This window comes from Haematobia irritans, chromosome 2, assembly GCF_050003625.1.
Source record: "Haematobia irritans isolate KBUSLIRL chromosome 2, ASM5000362v1, whole genome shotgun sequence".
In the NCBI taxonomy this organism is placed as follows: domain Eukaryota; kingdom Metazoa; phylum Arthropoda; class Insecta; order Diptera; family Muscidae; genus Haematobia; species Haematobia irritans.
Genome location: NC_134398.1, coordinates 229,525,653 through 229,537,941, shown reverse-complemented (window position 1 = coordinate 229,537,941; position 12,289 = coordinate 229,525,653). Strand labels below are relative to the sequence as shown.

The 12,289-nt window shown below is 33.5% G+C and overlaps 1 protein-coding gene across 1 annotated transcript in view; it reads right to left on the bottom strand.

Moving 5' to 3' along the window:
• LOC142227318 (alpha-tocopherol transfer protein-like) overlaps positions 1-12,289 on the bottom strand; it is a 31,744-nt gene that overhangs the window by 750 nt on the left and 18,705 nt on the right. Inside the window, exons 2-5 of the mRNA XM_075297784.1 lie at positions 3,716-3,967; positions 3,544-3,635; positions 281-434; positions 22-215 (exon numbers count right to left, since the gene is read on the bottom strand). Coding sequence (XP_075153899.1) covers positions 22-215; positions 281-434; positions 3,544-3,635; positions 3,716-3,902 — 627 coding nt within the window. The 5' untranslated portion in view covers positions 3,903-3,967. The remainder of the gene's footprint in view (positions 1-21; positions 216-280; positions 435-3,543; positions 3,636-3,715; positions 3,968-12,289) is intronic.

The following is a 12,289-nucleotide window of genomic DNA, read 5'->3' as shown; positions in this document are numbered from 1 at the left end:
TAAATACGAAGCATCACTAACCTGTATATAATCTAATAACATAGCGGCGAAATGAGGAGTGAATTGCATAATATGACCCATTGGTAATCCCTCCACATCAATAATCACAACGGCACCACAAATTTGTGACATAGGTTCAACCATAGCACCCAAGACAGCCAGTTGAATACCTCTAAATAAATCGAGCAAAGATACATCCGAAGGTTTCCATCTTTCTGTATGAAGAAATTCAGACATTAATAAAAGTTGAAATGAATGGTGGATATTGTGGAGCGCTTACTTCCAACATCCAAAACAAGAATTCTGCGACCGTGTTGATCTCTGTTTGGCAGAAGTTTCAATAATTCTGCATTGAAGACATGTTGAACCTTGGCAGGTATTATATCACGGCAAGCCTCGCCATACTTAAGGAGCATGTGGTAGAAATGCGTGATCTGAAAGATAGAACATAAGTGTGAAGGCATATGTTGCAAATTCAAGGAAAGTAAATCTAATATGGTTACACCCATAAAATAATATATACTTTTATATATACACCCAAATAAATTTTTTATCCATAGCATCAAAAATGTTTGCTAAAACAGCAGTTTTTCTTTGCTGAAAAAAGGAAAGCAGTCGCATGTAGCAGCCGACAAATTTACATGAAATGGATTTGGATGATATTGCTTTTCATTGTTAACTGCATACTTTATACTTTATTACGACGAAAACATCCGATCATTTATATCAAAAATTAATTTTTCTTTGACTACAAAAATATCAACTCTTATTCGAACATAAAAACATAAAAAAGGCGATTTATTTTAACAAAAAAATAAATCGCCTTTTTTATGTTTCCTTTTATAGTGATATTTCTGGAAATATGTGAGAAGAGTTATATACCAAAGTGGCATATAAAAGAATTTGCTTAACTGTCGAATTTCACATATTGTCCAAAAAGTTGGTGCAACTATGGGTATGGACTATAATCAAAAACTACTAATTGTTTTTTTAATGTTTGATGTTTTTTAGAGGTTCATTCGACTATTGATGTATGTCCAAACATCACCAACAAATCTATTATCCGATAGACCTGAGTTAATTTTTAATTTTCGGATCAGTAGAAATTTTCAAAAAACTGACTTTACTGACTTTGTTTAAGCAAAAACTGCTGAAACAGCAGTATTTTGTTTGCTGCAAAACAGCAGACAGTGTTTGATATTAACAGCAGTTTCTTCTCTGAGTGTATGGAAGTTTTAAACTTTAAAATATTTTCATGAACCAAAAATATTTTCTTTTCATCTGGTGTTGGTATGTCTTAATTTGAGGAAAATTTAGGTTTTGGATATTTTCCTAATATATATGTAATATATTGCTGTACCTAATAAAAATTTGTGTGACCATTTTCTGCGTAAAAGTCAGCTAAAATCAGCAGTCGGTATTTAATGTTATTTTTTGTAATTAATGGTCTAGCGAATAACAATTTGTAAAAACAATTCAATTTCTAGAGCAAATGAAAAACATGTTTTAGTGAAAACAGACAATGTTTTCTACATCAGAAAATTGCTCTCCATTTTCCGCACATTCTACTGTTTTTTGGGCAGATTTTTTCTACTTTAGCAGAATTTTGTACTAACGATTTTTATGGTATAGTTGAATATTCAGCTATACACCCAGAAAAAATTGTATTCGAAACTAAAGGAAACAAGTATATACGGCCGTAAGTTTGGCCAGGCCGAAGCTTATGTACCCTCCACCATGGATTGAGTAGAAACTTCTTCTGTCATCCACAATCGAATTACTTGGGTTGCGGTAACGCTATATATAGAAATTAAATTTTAACAAAAAGTTTTATAGAAATAAAATTTTGACATTTTCTATAAAAATAAAATTTTGGTAGATTATTTTTGGCTCGAGTGGCAACCATGATTATGAACCGATATGGACCACTGTTTGTGTGATTGGGGATCGGCTATATATAACTATAGACCGATACGGACCAATTTTGGCATGGTTATTAGCGGCCTTATACTAACACCACGTTGCAAATTTCAACCGGATCGGATGAATTTTGCTCCTCCAAGAGGCTTCAGAGATCAAATCTGGCGAACGGTTTATATGGGGGCTATATATAATTATGGACCTATATGGACCAATTCTTGCGTGTTTGTTAGAGACCACATTCTAACACCATGTTCCAAATTTCAACCGGATCGGATGAATTTTGCTCCTCCAAGAGGCTCCGGAGGACAAATCTGGGCATCGATTTATATGGGGGCTATATATAATTATGGACCGATATGGACCAATTTTGCATGGTTGTTAGAGACCATATAATAACACCACGTACCAAATTTAAACCGGATCGAATGAATTTTGCTCCTCTAAGAGGCTCCGGAGGTCAAATGTGGGGATCGGCTTATATAGGGGCTATATATAATTATGGACCGATGTGGACCAATTTTGGCATGGTTGCTAGAGACAATATACTAACACCACGTACCAAATTTCAATCGGATCGGATGACTTTTGCTCCTCTAAGAGGCTCCGGAGGTCAAATCTGGGGATCGGTTTATATGGGGGCTATATGTAATTATGGACCGATATGGACCAATTTCTGCATGGTTGTTAGAGACCATATACTAACACATGTACCAAATTTCAGCAGACCCCCAAATATGGGGGTCCGTTTGTATGGGGGCTATACGTAAAAGTGGACCGATATGGACCAATTTTTCCATGATTGTTAGAGACCATATACTAACACCATGTACCAAATTTCAGCCGGATCGGATGAAATTTGCTTCTCTTAAAGCAATCGCAAGCCAAATTTGGGGGTCCGTTTATATGGGGGCTATACGTAAAAGTGGACCGATATGGCCCATTTGCAATACCATCCGACCTACATCAATAACAACTACTTGTGCCAAGTTTCAAGCCGATAGCTTGTTTCGTTCGGAAGTTTGCGTGATTTCTACAGACGGACGGACATGCTCAGATCGACTCAGAATTTCACCACGACCCAGAATATATATACTTTATGGGGTCTTAGAGCAATATTTCGATGTGTTACAAACGGAATGACAAAGTTAATATACCCCCATCCTATGGTGGAGGGTATAAAAATTGCGGATGCGTCTTTTTTGAACACCTGTTTCTATATGAAGGAGTTGCTAGATCGAAACAAAATTTAACCTGTGTTCATAACAGAGATGGAAGTTTCCAAAAAAATTAACTTTTTTCTGTTTTTACCGCGCTTTTTGTGCTAGGCTAAGAAGTTTCCGAACTGCCCTCGTACAAACTCAATCTGTTGATATTTAAACTTAAAAGTTCAAAGTTTCCTATGGAAATTTATTTTGGCAGCTGTTCTGAATTTATTATCAGCAAGCCAAGAACAACTGGACTTATTTTCCAGTGTATATTCCGGAAAAATAATAGAAATCATCGATAATCTAGTATATGTTTTGGAAATAGTTCAATATTGTAGTTCAAGTTGTTCACGTTTCCCAGATTCCTGTTCACTTTTCTTCCTGTGTGGCTAATATTAATTTTTTTTATGCTTACCCTATTTAGAGCACTTTCAGGATAATAATGTGTAGGCCTCAAAAACATTCTCAAATAAAACTCATCTGTGGGTAAATTCAAATATGTTTCAGCTGTGTACACATAGAAAAAAAATTTTGAACAATGTTAGTATAACAGAATTTCCAAAATGATCAATCAAGCTCGAATTTACCTTCAATCATTTTCTTTAATTTTTCCATAGCATCTTTGGCTATTTCTGGTGTTTCTCTCAATTCCTTACGGGCAATATCTAAAGCCCATTGTGGTGGCTCATCGGGTTCCATGCGAATTATTGCAGATCCCAAATCAATCACGGCCATGTTGTTGCTGTCGTAGGTTAACGATTTTGGATTTCCCATCTTTCAAATGTTTTGGGCTAGGCGAACGAGTGAGCGATTGTGTTGTACAGCGATATTAAATGAATCTGAAAAGATACAAAAACAAATATTTATTGTAAAAAATCATAGCTCAGACCACCAGTTATCTATTTATATTGGTATTCGATTGTTTATTTAACGACAAGTTCTGAAAACCAATGGCTAATTTTTACGTGTTGTGGTTTTATGACGAATTTCGCAAGTAAGAAGAACCAGGGGGTATTTCTTGTTTTTGTTTCTATTTTGGTTTAGTGTTAAATGTTTAACAATTTATTTATTTGCATTGCACACTCATAATCCGTCCACTTGTCTACCTGTCAGTTCCTCCGGCCTATTAATGCCCAACCAAAATTGTTTTCGAAATTAACTTACAGTCTAATACGAAGCTAGCTAAGTTTTAAGCAAAGCTTTGAGAATCAGTGTCCAATATTATTGACTTGTTGATATATACGATGTATCTAAATCGTGACTGTCGTCATAGTTGTTTGCATGTATTATTATCCATTCCATTCTGTGGAAAATACTTGGTTATAGATTGTACTTAAAAATATAAAATTTTGCATTTGGTTTATTCCAAATGTTTTAAATAAGCAATTTATGAACAATTAATGAAAATAAACATAATATGTAATATGTGCAAAATACTTTCAAAAATAAAAAATCAAATTTGGAAAAGATAGAATAATTCTGCGTTGTAAGATAGAATAATTCAGAATGAAATTCAAAAACCTACTTGATTCAAAAAATATCTCTAGATGTGAATAATTTCATTTGGAGGGAATTATAAAAAAATGAAAAATTCTATAAGTATAACAGTGGAGAAATGTTATAATTTGAATTTGTTGCTGCAAATTTGTGAATTGATATAGCATAGGGAAACGAGAGTTTGAGTGCTGTGTACGATGATTATTCTCCTTAAGCCTAGTGCTAAAATCGCGTTTTCTAAGATTTATGTTATACTATAAATCTTAGTATTGAGCTTTTTGGGTTTTCATGATCCATGTCCAAGTGCCCCGAAAACGACGACCACGGAGGATAAAAAGGCAGAAATGGACGATCTGAACAATCAATTGATTTTTGTTAAAATTTTTGTTAAAATAGTTCATATATTTCTAAAATGAGTGAATTTTACTTGAATTGGTTTCATAAGTTTCTAAATTGAGTAAATTTTACTTAATTTATTGTACACAAAAAAAATCTGATTCAATCACGAAATTAATTAATTCAATTAATTTTTTAATTGATATGTCTTCAATCACAATAATTCAATCACAGTTTTAATTGGACATTAAAACAATTCTTGATTAAAAAATTGATTTCATTAACAAATTTCAATTAATTTTTTAATTGATTCAATTAAAAATTCAATTGATGTCGGTTGCAAAACTCAATAAATTTTTTTTATTAAAAACGTAACTATTTTCAATTACTTTCTTAACTGACTTCGTGTGTTTAGTTTGATTAAAAAATTGATTGTTTGAAATAAATTTTTAATTTTTTTTACTATTTTTTTTTAATTTTTTAATTAAAAAATATTCAATATCAATCAACTTTTTAATTGGAAATATTTTGGAGATATTTTTTCTGTGTTGTAATATTAAACTTCAAATATGACATTAAAAATATTAAAATTGGTCCAATTGGACTAATAATGATGTCCAATCCTCCGTATTATTCTTCGTTTATGTTAGGTTAGGTATAGTAAAGGTGTGCGCGTAACACGAAATTGTCGTGACACACGTGATTCAAGCGTGAATCACGTGTTTCGTGAATAAAACCTGAAGCAACTCTCGTGAACATTCGTGAATCGGACTAAAAAAATATGTCGTGCGTGAGTAATAAAATCGGTTCGTGAATGTGCGTGAATAAAATTTCTGCAAAATCACGCTCACGAAAAAAATCAAGATTTAATTCTTACTAGTATGTTAACTGAAATGATTTAGCTGTCGAACTTTATTTATGAATTTTGTTACCTTTGGGAACCACCGTGGTGCAATTGTTAGCATGCCCGCTTTGCATACACAAGGTCGTGGGTTCGATTCCTGCTTCGACCGAAAACCAAAAAGTTTTTCAGCGTTAGATTATCCTACTTCAGTAATGCTGGTGGCATTTCTGAGGGTATCAAAGCTTCTCTAAGTGGTTTCACTGCAATGTGGAACGCCGTTCGGACTCGGCTATAAAAAAGCAGGTCCCTTGTCATTGAGCTTAACATGGAATTGGGCAGCACTTAGTGATAAAGCAGGTCCCTTGTCATTGAGCTTAACATGGAATTGGGCAGCACTTAGTGATAAGAGAGAAGTTCACCAATGTGGTATTACAATGGACTGAATAGTCTACGTAAGCCTGATACATCGGGCTGCCACCTAACCTAACCTAAGCTTTTCTCATTCCCGGTTGGAACATGTCGTGAGTCACGTGAATTATTGTGAATCGTGCGTGAGCGTGAGTCTGTAAAAGTAGTTCGTGCGTGAGTACTTCTCTTCAATTCGTGAATGTACGTGAGTGTGAGTGGCTACGACACTTATCGTGCGTGAGCGTGCGTGAATAAATATTTGGCTTCGTGAATGTGCGTGAGTGAAATTTCACTCACGCGCACACCTCTAAGGTATAGTGCCAGCCCAATATTTCGGGCTACCAATATACCAGTTCAGTGCATTGTGATACCACAGTGCTACCCGATTCCATGTTTATCTAAATTACAAGGGACCGCTGTTTTATAGCTGGGTCCAAACGACATTGCGGTGAAACCATTTCGAGAAGTTTAGAAACATTCAGAAATTTCACCAGCATTACTAAGAGGGGATAATCAACCTCCCAAAAGATTATTTTCTCGAAACTGGGATTGAACCCATGGCCTTGGTATGCAAGGTGAGCATGCTAACTACGGTGGCTATTTTGATATTGATTCCAAAGCAAATATGCTGCTTCTTTAAAATAAAGACATAACATTTAAAAATAGGGTACATATCGAAATTTTATTTCCTTTTCCCGATATTTCAACAAATAAAGCTACAAATGTTTTCCGAAATTCAAAAAAAAAGTTTAAATCACAGATGCAAATTTAAATTAAATATGTGAGTTAATTTCCAGATTATTGCCCATATACAAAATAATTTGTTGACGGTTTATCACAATGAAAAAAATATTTACGTGATATTAAAGATTACGCAACCTAAATTTTATAAATATTAAGGACAAATTTCTTTAAAAGAATGAAATTTTAATTAAAATAAAGTTTATTATCTTTGCTTCATCTAATTTAGGACATAAATTTTGAAAACTTGCGTCCCTCCGTTAATGTCGTATATCTTAGAACTAAGAAAAATTTTCCTTAAAATAAAGGAATATTTAGATTTAATTTATTTATTTATTTATCAATTAATTACATTTACAATAAAATTATAAATATAATTGTAAGCTATGACTGCTAGGGTCTTAAGCTTGCGATTTAATATAAAAATGTTTCAAATATAGGCTAATACTTATTATGAGGATTTAGCATCTTTAGTTTAAAGTTTTTTTTGGAATTAAGAAAAAATGTTTTACTTTGAAGTATCCGTTATAATTTTGATTTCTAAGCTGACATTTGTTTATAGCTTTATTAATATACCGCGAAAAGAGAATGAACATTTCATAAATGAGACCTGTATCCTAATTTTCGTTTGATTGGTCCTAGATTTTAAGCCAGCTAGGTCGCTACAAATGTCTTTATTTTAAAAAAGCTGCATCTTTGGCTCGGAATCAATACCAAAAACCTAACGGGAAGGTCAAAATCTTTGAATCCAAGTAAACTTTTTTTGAGCGTGAGATCTGTATTTTAATTTTATTGATCCTAGATTTAGGTCGCTAAAAATGTCTTTATTTTAAGGAAGTCGCGTCAAAATCTTTGGATCCAAGTATACTTTTTTTTGAGTGCAGATTAATTTATATGAGAAAATTAGATTTAAAGTTTACATTAATTTTTTTTTTTGTAAGTCGTATTTCTTTCAATCCACATTGCTTTTCTTTGTTTTAAGAAAGAAAGCTTTATTTTCGAAATTAAAAAAAATCATTTTTAAAACAAAGATTATGAACTTTTTCCCATTAAAATTTCTTTATTTTAAAGAAATTTACCTTAATATTGTGTAAATTGATATTGTGTAAATATCTGGAAAACCAAAATTCCATTCGCCAAATCGACATTTGACGAATGATTTTTTGTTATTAAAAAATCGACACTTTCAAAATGGTTGTTTTAATTAAAATTTTCAAAAACGTCTATCACATATTTGTTCATTAAATTTATCCTCAAATTTTAATAATAAACTAATCAATTTTTAACGGAGGCTAAAAAAAAATCTACTAATCGATAATTATACTTCAAAACAACATTTAAAGGTATATGCAAAAAGTGTGAGCATTTTCTTCAAGATTAAAAATAATCGAAAGTTTTACTTTAAGTAGACTACCATGGAATACGAACTTAATAATGAAGAATAAGCTAGTATATATATATATTTTATTTTACATAACAATTACTGTTCTCACCGGCTTGATATCCAATCGAACAATATGTACGATCATTGCTATAAATAAATAATTGTGTAGAGTTTTTTTTTAATGTGATATAATTTAAAATTATATGACCCGTTTACCAATTGGCGACTATAACTTAAGTACTGAACTTTGAATATCGAGGTGGAATTCCGCTGTCCATACATTTAACCATATATAGAGAAGTGTTGTTAAATTGTATAAACTTATGTGCGTATATATAACCATAGTGCATACATACATTTAACACAGAGTCGGTCATTTAAAGTTTTAATTTATATGGAAAAACCCTAGATTTCCATTAAAAAAAATCTTAATTTAGGAATCGTTTCCTGTTACTAGTGGCCTGCATCCATAGTAGACAAGAGATTAATTTTCATACCAACTCATAGTATGACGGAAAGTATAATTCTTAGTATTAGTAAATGTTGTCATGGAAAAATGTATGTTTATGTCATTGAAAAATTTATAATTTATTTAATGGGGTGTACTGAAAATAAGTGTTATGGCATGAAAGGAAAGATATGAGAATGTTTTAACCAATTCGCTGCCAAATCGAAATACTATGAAGTCATTTCCATTTATATTTTGAGTGTTATTGTTTACTAGAGGTCTGCATCGAATAACTTTTCACTACATGTATGCAATTCGCTGTCGAATATAGTACATACACTGTCTTTCTCTCAGAGCGCAAGTAGTGAAGTGAAGAGAACACTTGCTTGTCAAATACCACCAAGTACTTATCCGAAACAATATGTGTTCCGAAAAAAAGGAACAATAAAAATGTAAGTACTTGAGAAAAAGTACAACATGGATTCTCTTTACTTCACGTGGTACCACAAGTATTTCTCAGTGATGTGCGAAGCAAAACTTTCCATTATTATTAATCATAGATATGTATGTATATCACATATTTCATATATTTATGTATGTCACACACTTACCTTAACGTTTGCCGTTATTTATAATAAACCAAAACGTATATTATGGAGATTAACTGTTTTTTTGTATTTCTGAAACTGCACTTGGTACATGGAGTACTCTATGAAGTTTTGTTCTCGCAACATACTCGACGTGATCACTCTGAGTACACTTCAATAAGAGAGAAAGAGGAATATGTGTTTGTTGGTAGTGAAGACATCAGAGTAGCAACAAGAAGTTACTCGTGGCTTTTGGTGTTCATCAAAATGTGTACCAATAGTTTTGCGACTCTTTCAAATAGATGTACTCATGTAGCAAGTACACGTGTACTCTGCATTTACAACTGGAATTGTGCAGACCTCTATTGTTTACGAAAACCCTAGTATTTCTTGGTAGGTTAGGTTAGGTATAGTGGCAGCCCGATATTTCAGCCTCACTTATTCTATGTTAAGCTCAATGACAAGGGACCTCCTTTTTACAGCCGAGTCCATACATTTTTATGGGCTTGCTAACCATTGCACCACAGTGGCTCCCTATTTCTTGGTAAGAAATAAAGCACTAGGACTGTTTTCTTTTAGTATTGGAGGCAACATTTGTATGAGTTATCCAGAATATCGTTCCACTGGTGTTCTATCCAGAACATCTCATCATTGCAAATTGCGTGCAATGATTTCCAATTTTTATACCCTCCACCATAGGGGGTATATTAACTTTGTCATTCCGTTTGTATTACATCGAAATATTGCTCTAAGACCCTATAAAGTATATATATTCTGGGTCGTGGTGAAATTCTGAGTCGATCTGAGCATGTCCGTCCGTCCGTCTGTTGAAATCACGCTAACTTCCGAACGAAACAAGCTATCGACCTGAAACTTGGCACAAGTAGTTGTTATTGATGTAGGTCGGATGGTATTGCAAATGGGCCATATCGGTCCACTTTTACGTATAGCCCCCATATAAACGGACCCCCAAATTTGGCTTGCGATTGCTCTAAGAGAAGCAAATTTCATCCGATCCGGCTGGAATTTGGTACATGGTGTTAGTATATGGTCTATAACAGCCATGCAAAAATTGGTCTACATCGGTCCATAATTACATATAGCCCCCATATAAACCGATCCCCCGATTTGGCTTGCGGAGCCTCTAAGAGAAGGTGTTAGTATATGGTCTCTAATGACCATGCAAAAATTGGTCCACATCGATCAATAATTACCCAGCAAAAAAATTTGGAAGTTCTTCCACAGGCACAACTTTAAAAGTACTTCCAGAAGATGCACTCCCAATGATGTTCTTTATTTTAACTGCCCAGGAAGTTCTTTTAATTCAAGTTTTTATAACTTGGTTTTTTCATACTTTTAATGGGTAATTTTAACTTTTTTTGTTTCAAATAGGCTAAAAACAGAGTAGGAATTCATAAAATGGTACAATTCATTAACATTTTGTCGAAAAACATGCTAAATCCAATCTGAAAAAATTGTGAATTTTTGAAAATATTTGATGCCAACGGTCCACACAAGCGTAAGAATGCATTAAAACTCATAAAAATATTTTAAAAATTATTTATTTTTCAAAATATCACAAAATTTATTAATTCACATCCAATACATTGAATTCGGATCGAACCTAAAGAAGTGATGCAAATTCAGTGCAACGGCTGTTGAAATGGAGGACTTCCGTCCTATGACAAGCCCATGTTAAATTCATCGCTTCTGCGTCAATTTTGCACCACTTCAGGATCCAAATTGAACATTTTCATTACTTTTTTGGCGACACTTTGTTTGCTGGGTATATATAGCCCCCATAAAAACCGATCACCAGATTTGACCTCCGGAGCCTCTTGGAAGACCAAAAATCATTTGATTCAGTTGAAATTTGGTACGTGGTGTTTGTATATGATGTCAAACACCCATGCAAAAATTGGTCGAAAGCGGTCAATAATTATACATAGGCCCCATATAAACCGATCCCCAGATTTGACCTCCTGAGTCCCTTGGAAGGACAAAATTCATCCGATTCGGTTGAAATTTGGTACGTGATGTTAGTATATGGTATCCAACAACCATGCAGGAATTGGTTCATATCAGTCCATAATTATATATAGCCCCCATATAAACTCATCCCCAGATGTGACCTCCGGTGGCTTTTGGAGAAGCAAAAGTCATCCGGTTGAAATTTGGTACGTGGTGGTAGTATATGATATTTAACAACCATGCCAAAAGTGGTCCATATCAGTCCATAATTATATATAACCCCCATATAAACCAATCCCGAGATTTGGTTTTGCAGCCTCTTGGAGGAGCAAATTTCATCCGAGTCAGTTGAAATTTGGTACATTGTGCTAGTATATGGACGTTAACAGCCATGCCTAACTAGGTGCATATCGGTCTATAGTTATATATGGCCCTCAGATAAATCGATCCCCAATCACACAAAAATTGGTCCATATCAAGTTCATAATTCTATATAGCCCCCATATAAGCGACCCCCATATTTCAATTCTGGCTCTCTACGTACCGTGCAAAAGTCCATGTCGATTCGTAATTATTTGTAGACTTGTAGTAGACCTATACATAACTTTTTTGTCTTATATATACCACGTATGGACTAACTCACAATTTAGAAAATTTAAGAAGATTTAAGATACCATAACCCAAGTAATTCGATCGTGGATGACAGTCTTTCGTAGAAGTTTCTACGCAATCCATGGTGGAGGCTACATAAGATTCGGTCTGGCCGAACTTACGGCCTTATATTCTTGTTTTAAAATATAATCAGACTTTTTCATATAGTATATGCTACTACCGAAGACACCATATTGTAAATAAATTTTATATACACTGAAAACAAAGTCCGTAGTAAAACTAACGCTGAGTTTAAATTATTTTTATTGCAAAAACAAAATTTGTACTTAAACT